Here is a 13,869-nt window from a genome sequence, read left to right on the forward strand (position 1 = left end):
GTACTACAGTGGTGACAGGAAGTCTGCAGAGACGCGGAAAGACTGACGGGGTTACTGATCCACCAGACGTGGGGAGCAAGGGGAACTGATTAATGGAGGATGACTACGCTGAAAAATGCTGCCGCCCCTCTCCCACAAAGACATCCACATCAATCCCTGGCAAGTGTAAATGGGACATTTTTGGAAAGAGGGACTTTGCAGATGTGATTAGGATCTTGAGATAAAGAGAGAATCCGGGGTCATATTGGGCCCTCAATGCCATCACAAGTGTCCTTAGAAGAGGGAAAAGCACAGACACAGATGCAAAGGGGAGGAGGCCGTGTGGTGACAGGGCGGGGACAAGAGTGCTGTGGCCATGGGCGCAGAGAAGCCACTAGAAGCCCGGAGAGGTAAGGAACACATTTTCCCCTGAAGCCCTGAGAAGCAGCACTGCACCACCAGATTCCAACTTCTCGCCTCCGGAACTGTGAGAGAATAAATTTGTGTTGTTTTCAGCCACCAAGCTTGTGGTGATTAGAACAGCCACCTCAGAAACTCAACCGCTGCCCGTCCTCCTCCCAGCCCCGTTCCTCCCCGAGCCATCCCCCTACTCAGCAGCCTATGCCCCCATTCGTTGCCAGGCCAGACTCCGGGGTGGGGGTGGGGGAGTGAGCCCCTTGGCATCCTGTACCGAGGCCCCCGGGACTGTGCTGAGTCCATGACGTGCATTCTTCTCACCCTGCTTCAATTCTCTCACAGCCCTCAGCATGAGACAGTTACCTCCCATTTTACAGAAAACAAGCCTGAGGCTGCTAGAGAGGTTAAATAACTTGCTCAGGGTTCCACAGAACACCAGGGGGTTAGAACCTGGAGGAAACCTCAGATGTGACTGACTGCCCAGCCAAGGGCTCTTACTACCCTGCCTCTCAGGCTGCTTCGGATACGCTGAGGTTTTGTGACCTGGGAGACAGCCAAGAGGGGATGCCAACAAGAGAGCGGGATGGAAATTCCATTTGGACGTCTGGAGGGATCAGGGCAGGATAGAAACTTGGGTGGCAAACTCAACACAGAGAGCGTGTTGAAAGTCATGGCACTGGAGGGGATGGCCCAGAAAGATTGTGCCGAGGAGAAAAGAGGACCCCAGACAGTTCGAGGAGCGCCACTATCTGACAGCTGGGAAGAGGGAGAGGAACCAGTGAAGGCAGCTGAGCTGGCCAGGCTGCAGAGGGGGAGAGAGTGGTCCAGGGCCCAAGATGTCGTGAGAGCCAAGAGAATGTAGCCATCCACTCTGAGGTCAATAATGATGACAGCAAACATGACCCGAGTGCTTTCTCAGGGACAGGCAATGTCATAAGCCCTTTACGGTATTGCCTCATTCAACCTTCACATCCACCCCAGAGAGGAGGTGTCCGTCCCTCCCCGTTTACAGAGGAGGCCATCGTGCTCTAGAGAGACGTGGTAACTGCCCATGGTCATGTACAGATAACCACGTGGCCCCCACGCTCTCCCACAGCCCGCTTTACGTTCCTCCAAGCCGCAAGCTGGAGAAGTGCTGGGCAGTCTGTGCGACTGCTTGTTCAGTAGGAGTGTCCCCTCCTTCAGAGAGCAGACAAGCCATCAGTCGCGCACACACGGGGAGAAGGGCGTGCCTGCTAGCATGTCTGCTCTCTGAAGTAGAAGGGAACAGCTCCTCTCATAGTGAGATGGGGAGGTCGGAGGTTGGTCAACAATGGAATAATCACTGAGGAAAGAAGAGGCACAAGCTGCTGAGAGAGACAACCCCCCTCAAGCAGTGCTCAGGGGGCAGAGCAGGGGAGCCCTGAGACGGCCTCCTTGCCATTCATGTGAATGATGTGCTCTGGCACAGTGCTGTCTAGAGTGCCCACCCACCTCCTCCTGCTCATCATCCAAAGCCAGCTCAAAGGCCACCTCCTCTGCGGAGCCTTGCCCAGCGTCACAAGCTCCCCCAGAACACAGAGCTGACAGCTCCCATAGACAGCACTGTCTGACTTGGTGTTTCCCCTGGCGCCTTGTCCCTAGTAGGTGCTCATTTCATGCTCGTTACCCAGGGGTACCAGTAGGCATGAGATGGTAAGGGCTGTCGCCACCGTCCCGATACCTAAAATTACTTGTGAAGAGGGCCAAGTCCTCTGCCTGCCAGGTGCCTGCCTGCAGGACTATGCTGTCGGAAAGCCATTTCATGGTGTTACAGCAGGCAGGTAGCTAGAAATGAGCAGAGAAAGGGGGACACAGGCCAAATGGCAGGAACTGAGCAAAAAGGAGGGGCATGGGCCAAATATGGTAAGCCATACAGCATGTAAGCACCAGGGGTCCTTGGGCAGAGAAAAGCAGGAAACTCTCGGCTGATTAAGTGGTCACAACTTTTGGGGTGATGAATGGCCTGGAGACCGACAAAGAAAGGTGGGAAAAGGCAGGAATCTCGGGTGTCCGAATGTAACCTCTTGTTCATTATGCCCTCATTACAATAAAATTAGCTTTGCAGACTAGAAGGACCCATCATGCACCAAGGCCATGACACTTCCATCCAGACTAAATAAGGACACAAATCCCTCTTCCCCCTAGAAAGGTAGATCTGGGATGGAAATCCCGGAATATGACCCCAAACCCCTCCCTCCCCAATGAATATTCTGCCCACTTATTTTTACACCCTGTGTAACCAACTTGCCAAAGAAACTCCAGGCAGCTGCTCACCTGAGCCTGCCTGCTCTCCCCTTGAGAGTGGACTATCCATCCCTTAATAAGTCCCCACTTTACCTTCCTAACCTCTGTGTCTTGTCTCTGAATTCTTTCTGGGACGAGACAGGAACCTAACACCAGCAACAGTGGAAAATAGAAGCGACTCAGTTCAGAGCCGTTCCTGTTGGAAAGCAGGTACTGGAGGCTTGACCTCACAGCTGTCGCTAGGTACGAAGGATCTTGTCCCCTTCAGCTGGTGGGACTCAGACAGGAGCTGTGTGTGGATGTCGCTGCTCCATGTGACTTACAGAAACTTTGTCTATCTGCCTTGTTTCACAAAGTTGACTCCATTCTAACAGAGCTTCAGACTGGATGTGAATTAATCAAGTGATCACCATATTTCACAAGTTCAAGGGACTTCCAAGGGCCTCACGACCCTTTCATTAAAATACTTACTTGATTCTTTAGGTACTAATTCTCTTTCTGGGTCTTCGCTTAGTTCCGCAGACAGGACTGTGCAGGGGCAATGAGAGACAAGATTCCAACCCGCACGAGACACTGCACACAGCCTGAGGGCTACAGACCCAGGCAGGATGGCTGTGGGCCACTCCCGGGGGGGAAGGATTCCACGGGCTCTCTGAGCAGCACGGCTGAGTCATAAAGAGTACGGAAGAAAAGATTCTGCAGCGGTATCGATAAGGTACCTTGTTGGTGTCGGCGACACTGTTTTGCCGGGCATCAAAGATGATAAGTTTGTGAGCTTGCGCATTTGCATCCATTATAGTTTGCAAGTACTTCTCATCCTCCTTGCAGCGTTTATCATTGGGACCCACAAGTGGCTGGCTGCAGCGGGTAATCGTCGCCTGACTCTCTGGATGAATCCATGACAACACCTAGTGTTTGGAAGCAATAAACACTTGGTACAGTTCCTAAAACAGTATGTGCTCTAAGGATTGGGTAGTAAAAACAAGTTCTCTTCTCAAACACATTTGCTTGTGCAGACCCTCCTCAGAGGGGAAAGGCCCGCCCAGAGACAGCAGGGCAGCGGCCAGGGGACTCAGTGTCTGGGTCAGGGAGAAGGAAGTCTGACTATATGAGCTCTACAAATCCCCTCTACCTTTGAAATTCTGTAATTCTAAGAAACCCAGAAACTAAGTCAAACCATCACTAACATCAAGCCCCATTTCTGTTTGACTGGCTAGGCTTAGTTTATCTCCTAATCTAAAAAGACCTCTGAATCTCAGCAACGATGCATGGGGCAAGACGAGCACAAGCAGATACACAGTCTCTTATAAAGTTTAAAGCTGTGTCCCCGAACCTCTCATTTCCCTCCAGCGACCAGGAGACTCAGGCTTATACCAGGCTGCAAACTCAAGGATCAAAAACGCTCACTCCCTCTGTGACTGTGGTGATAATATCAGGGCTGCGTACATATGTCCAAACTCAGCAAATTGTGTCCATTAGACGTGCAGTTTCCTTGTATTTCAACAAAACTGTTTAGAAAAATGCACCCCTTGCTGGCTGCTCTGTTTATTTCTGTTATGGTCCCCCTCCCACGCAGCTACAGCATCCCACTCAGCATCTAGACAGAATGTACCTTCTCGAGGATGACTCGGTGAAACCAGTGATAGGAACTGCTAATGTAACAGCAGGCTAACTCCTTCCTCATTCTCTACTACATTTTGAGAGAGTAGGTGAAGTTACCCTCCCTTATACTTAGTAATGCGAAGTCATACAAGGTGGGGTCGTAGCAAACAGAATGTTTATATAATTAGATGGTTCTTGAGAATCAAAGACACGTTCAGGTTTAGACTTACATTTGTACTTTCCATTTTGTTCACTACACTTTTTTCTGTCTTGTTTTCTTCCATATTAGATCTAACACAGTATATGTTTATATGTAAATGACAGTGTTTCTTACTTACCGGGACTCTACCTTTGGCTCGGAAGGCTGCCACTTTGGAAAGGTCATCATCTTTTACACTAGTTGGCACGACAATGACGGCAGGGTACGTGTCACAGAGCTCATAATTACTATTGACTTTGGATATTTTCCAGCTCTCGTTTGGCAAGCCCTGCAGGGGTTGAGAGAGGAGAGAGGGAGGGGGAAGCACACTTTTACACTTTCAAAAAGTACTAAGCATGAACCACATCCATTTCTTACTTTCTACTAAAATCTATTTATAATTTGTTGTTCACTGCTACTTAAAAGTTTATATATACATTTATTTAATAGAACCCATTTCCTACCCAACCCATTTAAAAAAATCTAATGAAGCATAATTTTCAAACACACTAAAACATGAGGATTATATACTAGAATCCCAATCCTATACATTTCTTTCTATAAAGAGCATAGTGTTTTTGATACCGACGGAAGTTCTTTAGAGAAGCAGAAACTTCTTACAAATGTCTAAAGTAATATAAAACCACCATAACAAATATAGGGTGGAGACAAAGATTAATGTCATGAAAATAATATCTTATTGGAATATCTTCAAACTAACAATGAACTGAACAGCTTCCAGGTATAGGAGCACCTGTCAGACTGATGCAGTCATGCCATATACTTCAAATCTAATATAAGCCATTGCTTTTGATACTTAGTCATCAATTTGCTACCAGAATATCTAATAAAAACCATCTGGCTGATCAGCTTTATAAACCCCCACCCTTGTACTCCACATGCCCTCTAGAGAAAGGACGAACAGTGGCAGAGCCAAGGGTTTGGCACAGGGAGAATGGGGCATCCTGGAGATGGGGAACCTACCAGCTGGGTAACTCATGCCTACAGACAACTTCTTTCAAAAGGGTTTTCTTCTCCACCTCATCTCTACCCTTTTAGAAAAGAAAAAGATGCTCAACCTAATATTTTCCAGTTGATGGGCAACATACTTTACCTGTCTCTTATATTCAGATACTGGATCATAAACTTTCCATCCATTAACTGGAAATTTTTCTTTATAGCTGAATGCAAAGAGTGTCTGGATACAAAAAAAAAAAGCCCCATAAAACACATGTTAGTATTTCTTTGCTACGTCATATGCCCAATATTAAAGCTTTTTCTCATGAGCTGAATGTATTAAGATTCCTACTTTAATCTGTAAATTTTGAAGCAACAACTCGACAGTTTTCTTTATCATTACACAGAACTGACAGATTTTAAATATTCTAATACTAGTTACCAACAGAGAGAAAAGAAAAAGGAAACCTCAGGAAGAAGGAATAATTAAACATGAAATCCGCAGACCCCATCAAGGCATTTAGACCTGCAGGAAAAGAGGTTTAGTTTGGTGTGCTTACCTGCCCGTTGGAAAGAGGAAATGCATGTTTGCTGAGGTTTTCAAATATCCCTAGTTTACTCTGTTCTTCCTGTTTATAAGCAAGTCGCAAGTTCCTCATATCCTGTTAAACAATTAGCAAAACTCATTTAACATGTACTGAGTACCTGTGAGGTAGACACCATACTGTGAAGAGATAAATAAAATGTTTTCATTCATATTGCATGTTGCACAGTTGGCCCTCCATATCTGCAGGTTCAACATCTGTAGATTCAACCAAGCATGGATTGAAAATATTGGGGGGAAAAGTTCCAGAAAATTCCAGAACACAAAACTTGAATTCACAGAGTGCCAGTGACTATTTACATAGCACTGATACTGTATTAGGTATTTTAAGGAATCTAGAGAGGATTTCAAGGATCTGCATAGGTTGTATACACATACTGTGGCATTTTATATACAGAGACTTGAGCATCACAGATTTTGGTATCTGTTGGGGGCAGGCGGGGAAGCTGGAACCAATCCCCAGTGGATACCAAGGGATGACTGAACTCTATCTTACTCTAACAAAAGGCAATTGAGGGGAGGGTAATAGCTCAGTGGTAGAGCACATGCTTAGCATGCACAAGGTTCTGGGTTCAATCCCCAGTACCTCCATTTAAAAAATAAAATAAAAACTAATTATTAAAAAAAATTAATTATTTTTGAAAAGGCAATTAACAAAACACCTCCAACAAAATAATAAAAAAATCAAGTGAAGAAATTAGAATAAAGGGGATGTGTTGGGGAAAAACTCAGCAGATGGAACCAAGAATAAGGTTAGTACATAAATGACATGCCATCAAGCCCTGTGCACTTACTTGCTAAAGGTGTGCCACAGAATCAGTTGTGAGCTTTAAGCTACTAAGAGTCAATTACAGAATTCACATCATCCATAAACTAGAAATGCAACAGGGATCTCCCTGAACTCATAGCAAGGACTCCGTGTCACATAGAGACTGCGGCCCTCAGTGACTTCCTTACAGAAATTATAATGCTGTTTCTCAAGATTGGTTTCAAAACACCCTGCTGTGCAAGCCACCGGTCCAAAGCCCAAATGGAAGTTGGCAGGAGCAATGCCAGAAAAGGTGTCTCTGATGGTGCAATTTCTTCTCAGGGCTGGTTTGAGCATTACCCTTGGCCTTTCTAAACCTATGCCGTTAGCTAGACACAAAAGTCTCATTCTCCTCTAACCTTACATGAAAGTTGAAAATAAATATGACCACAAACAAATTAAAGCAAGAGCAGTTGGGCAAGTGATGAAGTTACAGTTGTGATATTATTTATAACAGTGAAAGAATGGAAGTAACCTCAATGTCCATCACTAGGGGCTGGCTAAATGAACTACAGTACCACCAACAGAATACTAAAGAGCTGCTAGAAACAAGAAGCAGCTTGTTATGTACTGCTATCAAGGAGTTGCAAGGCACATTGTCCAGGGGAAAAAGAAAGGGGCAGAACAGTGTACATAACATACAACCATTCACATTTTCAAAGACTGCACGTCCACACTTGCGTGCATAGGCCATCGGTGGAAACTGGTAACAGTGGGTGCCTGCGGGGAGTGGATCCGGCTGGCTGCGTGTTGTCAAACTTAGTTCTTCCTACACACAGTTTTTACACTTTTTGAATTGTGTATCGCTTGTTTAAAAAACAAAACAAAACAACAACCCTACATCTTGCAAGGCTCTCAGGCAGAAGCTGAGATGACTGGGAGCATGGGCCGTGGGATTCTAGGCTAGAAAATGTTTCAAAGCAGCTATTAGCAAAAGCTCACCCCAGCCACAAAAAAATATCCTAGTAAAACAGCCACAGGACACCTGCCTATGTGACATAGCTTCCTGGTGTGCCCTCCCCCAAGATACTCTGGCTGCACACATGCCCCCTGGTCGCTGATGGAGCTGACTTGCCAGTTAGGTCGGCTGGGAGGGAAAAGTACTCCAAGCAAAGGGAAGAGTGTGTGAGAAGTACCAGGAGGGGGTGGGGTGCGGGTATGCGGCGAGTGTGAGCAATTCTAGGCACTGGGACGGCAAGATGAGCAGAGGGTAGATGGAGAGGAAGCTGCAGAGAAGAGGAGGTCAGGCTCACACCGCAGGGTGTCTGTCAGTTTCCCCTCCAGCCTAAGGATGATGGGAAGCTCCCGAAGAGTCCCGAGCAGGGCAATGACCTGTCCCACAATTGCAGAATCAATCAAATCCGCCCTCCGCTTTAAGTTCTTCAATGGCCTGGCACTGCTCTGCATGCAGAACTCTGGACTGAGAAGGGCAACCCCAGTTTCTCCAAGGAGAGGACTGGCGTGTGGTGCCCAAAGGGAGTCTGGTAAGCCAACGGATTCCACGCCCGGCAGAGTACAGGGTTACTTGAAAAAGCGCATTCAACTGCAGTCTAGGGCCAAACAGAGGGAGCTCTCCCCAGAGATTTGATCAAAGCAAACAGGAATCCAACCCCCAAGTTTGGAAGGGAACTTGTCAGTGCGCAGGCAGGATCTCTGTCCTGGTATTTTCGGTAGAGCTGTTAATAAGCTGTGCTCCATGAGGTCAAGTTACTGGGAATGAAACATCAGTGAGGCTGTTCTTAAATGACTAGTCATCATTAAAGTCATCACATACGTTCTGCTTAACCCCTTGGAGGAAGAAAAACAGCTCGGTGCAGGTGAAAATTCCAACACAGCCGAGAAGCTTAACTGTGTATTTAATTACAGAATTCATGAATATTGTTGTCCGTTTGGGAAGTCTTTGACCATCCACTGTTCTAAAGATTAGTCTTAAGACAACAAACTGGAAAAAATACTGAGCTCTGCTTTCCACTGGATTTCTCTGAAATATAATAATGTCACTACCGAGGTTAGCGGGCCATGTTAATTAGAACACTTCAATAGAAAAGAAGAGGTTTACTTCAGTGGCTTATATAATGGTCTGAATTGGTTGACAAAAGGTTGACAAGGTTTGTGTCCTGAAAACATTTGCGTTACTAACAATACAAATTACTCTTACTGTCCAAAGGCCGTGAAGAAGTTCCAAGCTGCACCCCCCATCAGTGTCACTTGTGTCTGGACCGTACCTTGCACACGATCTCGATGCCACAGGAGTTGTCCCCATGGCTCTGCGCTCCAATCTTCTCAACTCTGCTGATCACTCCCAGGGGGACATCAAGGATGAAATGCGGGTCCTGGGTTTACAAATTAACATGAACACCTGTCAATATCAGTCACAGAGTTTTCATACACTAAGTCTTAGAACATGTTTGCTTATTTTGCATTTCCTCTTGGACCTGGCTGATTTATAACATGCTTTATGAAGTAGATGTTGAGATGACAATCACACTTCCCCTCCAAGTGGAAGTGCTACTTTAACAGTCTTTTTTTTTTCCAAGACACAAAATCCACTTGCAAAAGTGCACATCTTAAAACTCACCCTCTGTTTCTCTCAGGGTGATGGGATTTCAGGATACTTTTTGACTTCTTCTTTATTGTTTACTTTCTTCTGCAGTGTTCTTAAAAATAAAACACACTTTTAAATACTCACCCTCTCTACATTTTTGAAGTACATCTTAAAGTCAGTCACTGTCAGGGTTCCACTCACTGCTCCCACAAATGGGCAGATATACATGACATCCTTCACTGAAAGAAAAAAACCAAAAGACCATCCACTGCCATTGACTTGTTTCAATAAATCTTAACATGAGTTTCCAAATATTCCTACTTATGATCCCAGTTTTCTCAGAACTTAAACATTTTCATTACTTTAAATGAAGACATAGATGGATAGCCTTCTAATAAAATTCCATTTTTTTAAAACAAAATTCCGATTTGCTGCTTAATGAGGTTTTAAGTAAGGGGCCTCATCATAAGTTACATTTTGTCATTTTTTTCCAAGTGGTTAACGTTTTCCCTGAGTGATAAATTAATCACATTCAAAAACACATTAATTAAACTCTGAAGACCCTGAGCTACCATTTCATAAATTACTGCTAATGAAAACTGACTAAAGCTAAACACTGTCCCCTGCTGCACCTCCAAATGAAACTGCTTTAGAGGTAGCAAAAATGAAAACCACATCAATGAAGTGGGGAAAGACTTTGCTTCAAATTCTTCATCAGTTCCATATCAGTTTTTTCACTTATTGTTAATATCCATATCAACACATTTATCAAGACCAACCACATGTACGAGGCCAGGGAGTGTGAAGAAGCTCACACCTATCACAAGGAGACCACATCTTCCCAATCTTCCCAAAGCGCCATTCCATCAAAACGGCAGGAATGGACACAGCAGCCGATGAGTCCTAGCGTGATAATTAAAGGTACTAAGGTTGCCGGTCAGCCAAATCCCCACAACACTTCCATTAAACCCTTCTCTAACTCATGTCCCGAGCAGCTTCTATTGCTGGGGTTCTAGGTCTGAGTGGACATGGTTCCTGCCCACCAGCAGTGACCTGTGAAAAACACGATGCAGAAAATCACCATTATACCACAGCCTGATAAATGCTATCAGAACCACGAGGACATGATGTGGTAAGAGATCAGAGGAGAACAGACTTAACTCAGCAGGGAAGTGGGGGGGGGGGAGGGAGTAGAGGGAGAGGAAGGGAGAAAGGAGAGCTCAGTGAGTTGCCGGTGGTTAGTGGGGCTGGGTCAAAGGGTGCATGAGGACGAGGGCCACGAGGCCAGAGAAAACTTGCTCATGAATGCTCACAACAGTTTTATTTGTAATAGCCAAACAGCAGAAACAACCCAAATACCCATCAATAGATGAATGCATAAAAAAACTGGTGGATCCATACAATGGAATACTACTCAGCAATGAAAAGGAGTGCCTGCTGACCCACGGCACTCACGGTACAGATGAATATCACAATAATTATGTGGAATGGAATAAGTAGACAAAAGAACATACTAAATGACTACATTTCTACAAGACTCTAGAAAATACAAACTAGCCTCTAGTGCCTGGAGAAGGGGGGTAAGGCACAGGAGAGAGGGATTATAAAGGGGCCTAAGGAAACTTCTGGGGGGTGATAGATACGTTCATTTATCTTGACTGTGATGATGGTTTCCCAGGTGGATAGATGTGTCAGAACTCCTCACGTTCACTTTACAGCTGTGTGGTCTGTTGTCTGGGGAAGCAGAAGTCTGACATAACCAGCTCTGCATTTTGGTCCAATCATTCCCAAAGCAGTGGGAGTGGGGCTAGAAACACTCCCAGAGAAGGAACAGCCAGAGAAGCCAGAGGACCACCAGGAGTGAAGGAAGTTCCAGAAGCCAAAGAAGGAAAGTTTCAAAATTCAGGTCGGGGGTGGGGGGAGGGCATAGCTCAGTGCTAGAGTGCATGCCTAGCATGCAGGAGGTCCTGGGTTCAGTCCCCAGTGCCTCCATTAAAAAACACTAATAATAAATAAATAGACCTAATGAAACCCTGCCCAAAAAATTCAGGCTGGGATGAATGGAGGCCGGAGCCACAGACTAGGATCGTCAGTGGGAACAGGTGTTTCCAGGTACTGGTAGGAGAGCCCGGCTACGCAAATGTTCTGGACACAAGATGACTGGACTCTGAGAGCGAACACACCCCTTTGGGAGGGAGCCGTGAGGGAAGAAGGCAACACTGGGCCTAGCAAACCAGACTGTCCAACTGGACCCTGGCAACTGGGAGGTGAAAATATCATACCCAGCTGCCCTCCCATCCACCTGCTGAAACGCCTGGGCGCCTCAAGCCATCACCCTTACAATCCAGGGTGGCAACACACGCCCTCTTATTGCACTAAAACTGTACTTTCTGGACCCTTATAAGCCACTAAAATCTTTGCCAAGTTCTCAAAACTTATTAAAAATAGGATGGGGGAAGGGTATGGCTCAGTGGTAGAGCGAGTGCTTAGCATGCACGAGGTCCTGGGTTCAATCCCCAGTGCCTCCATTAAATAAATAAACAAACAAACCTAATTACCTCCCCCACCAAAAAAAAGAATTTTTAAAAAATATATGATATGGATCTTCTATCGAGACATTTTCCTTAGAGTGAGGGGCTCCAACAAAGGCAGTGAACTGACATTACAGTGAGCATCTCATCAGCCTTCCGTTCATCAGGAAAAGCTGGATCTGCCACCCAACACTCAGTCAGAGCTTAAAGTCATCCTCTACAGTCTTTTCTCTCTTGAGGTCATGACGACATAAATAAGAATGAAGAGGTCTAGTCCGTTGATCCCCTAATTAAATTGGTCTGGCTGGTCTCTAGCATAGACACCACCTGTGCTTGCAAGTAACATGTCATTTCATTTTATGGAGCTCCGTCAGCGAAGTCTACTCATTACACTTACCAATAGCCTTGATTGATTCTCCGGGAAAAAGTGGTGCTTCTTCCATCTGTGCCAGCTTATTTCCATCCCGTAGAGCCTGGCAAGAAACCAATCAGGAGTAACTCTCACTTTCCACCTGTACACCTGCGAAGAACTCTGGTGGTCTGTGCTCTTGCTACAAGGCTACAGAAGCGTGCAAAATGTATGCCCCCGTCCCCTTACAAGACAGTTTCAAAGCTCAGCATCACAGGACACCATGCTGCATGTTCTAGCAAATTGTTACACATATTTCAAGTTCACAGTTAGAAAGCATTAATATAGAAATGGCTTGACATGACAGATAGATACTGTAATCACTACACAAACAGCTATCATAAGGTGCGTTCAGAATTTGGAAATAAGGTTAAAAGGGTTACCTCTGAGCATGAAACTAATACAAATAAAATTAACACTGGACGTAGATGCTTAGCCAGCTGTAGAAATGGTCCAGCTATGAGATCGTCTTGGAAACCTCAAAGTCTAATTAAAGAAACCAGAGAGGGGATCTCTTACTAAGGAAAGCCCTAGGCTTTTGTACTGCAGCCCAGCAACCTGTGTTTGCACAGAGTGTAGGAGGGGGGACAGGGCAAGTGGGCTAGTCACTGGGTATCCCACCCAGTTCACAAGAGGGCGCCCTCATCTGGCAGACAGGAGTATTTCAAGCACTCCTGTGGAGCAGGGTGTGGTCACCAGGCTTCTCCCAAGTAAATTCATTCTGTTGATTCCATGCTCACCAAGCAAATTGCTAATGAGGTATCAGGATTCCTGCTACAATGACACTAGGAAAAAGATGGCTGGAGAGATACATGTCCACATGTCTAAATGTCCAGGTCAGCACTGCAGCCCAGTAGCCAGTCTCTTGTGAGCTTGGTTGGATGGTGCAGGATGACTCAGGGGAGCTGAGAAAATAGTGTTCTTGAACTACAAAGCTGAGGACCAAAGCCTGAAGTCAGTGCCTATTCCGAGCTACTGCCACCCTGTGAGATACTGCCAAGGAAACAGGTCACTTTCTCCTGGGCATCTCTGATATAACGTGTCATTAATAAGAATAAGGTACTTAACCCCAGCAATTCCCAAGCTGTGTTTTAGAGAGCATTAAATTCCCAAGATATGTGAATAGGGCTTTTTTTTTATTTTGTTAAAGTTTGGGAAATTCTGGGTTAAAGAAAACAAGTTAAGCTGGGTTTTTTGTTTGCTTTTAAGTGAGAAGAGTCTTTGGCCTGTTAGTGTACGCCGAATCAGCAAGGGGGCGCTAGAGCACGCTGCATTTCCCCTACCTCGTCCATCCGGCTGCATGATACCTGGTAACATCGGGAGGCCACTAGTGTTCAGCGTAGAACAGGTTGGACGATACTAAGTTTTCAGCATAATTTCGTGAGGCAAAATATTAAAAATTGGTATCTTTTATAATTCTAACCTAAATTATTGAAAATTCAAAAGAATTATTTTGCATAGTTTTAAGAATATTTCAATATATTTTATAAAGGGACTTAAAGGTCAATTTAAAAACACTATACATAGTAGTTTCATCCAATTTCACAAAATAA

General features: G+C 45.3%; 1 protein-coding gene across 5 annotated transcripts in view; it reads right to left on the bottom strand.

Annotated features, from left to right (window-relative positions):
- The window catches only part of MTMR1 (myotubularin related protein 1), a 61,679-nt gene that overhangs the window by 26,303 nt on the left and 21,507 nt on the right, over window positions 1-13,869 (bottom strand). For all 5 annotated transcript variants that reach the window (XM_031446526.2, XM_064483305.1, XM_031446528.2 and 2 more), the window contains 7 exons: window positions 12,305-12,380; window positions 9,521-9,615; window positions 9,057-9,164; window positions 5,980-6,081; window positions 5,577-5,660; window positions 4,602-4,751; window positions 3,381-3,569 (listed from right to left, as the gene is read on the bottom strand). In XM_031446526.2, the coding sequence (XP_031302386.2) occupies window positions 3,381-3,569; window positions 4,602-4,751; window positions 5,577-5,660; window positions 5,980-6,081; window positions 9,057-9,164; window positions 9,521-9,615; window positions 12,305-12,380 (804 nt within the window). The remainder of the gene's footprint in view (window positions 1-3,380; window positions 3,570-4,601; window positions 4,752-5,576; window positions 5,661-5,979; window positions 6,082-9,056; window positions 9,165-9,520; window positions 9,616-12,304; window positions 12,381-13,869) is intronic.

The sequence above is a fragment of the Camelus dromedarius genome, chromosome X (genome assembly GCF_036321535.1).
Source record: "Camelus dromedarius isolate mCamDro1 chromosome X, mCamDro1.pat, whole genome shotgun sequence".
NCBI classification, from domain to species: Eukaryota; Metazoa; Chordata; class Mammalia; order Artiodactyla; family Camelidae; genus Camelus; species Camelus dromedarius.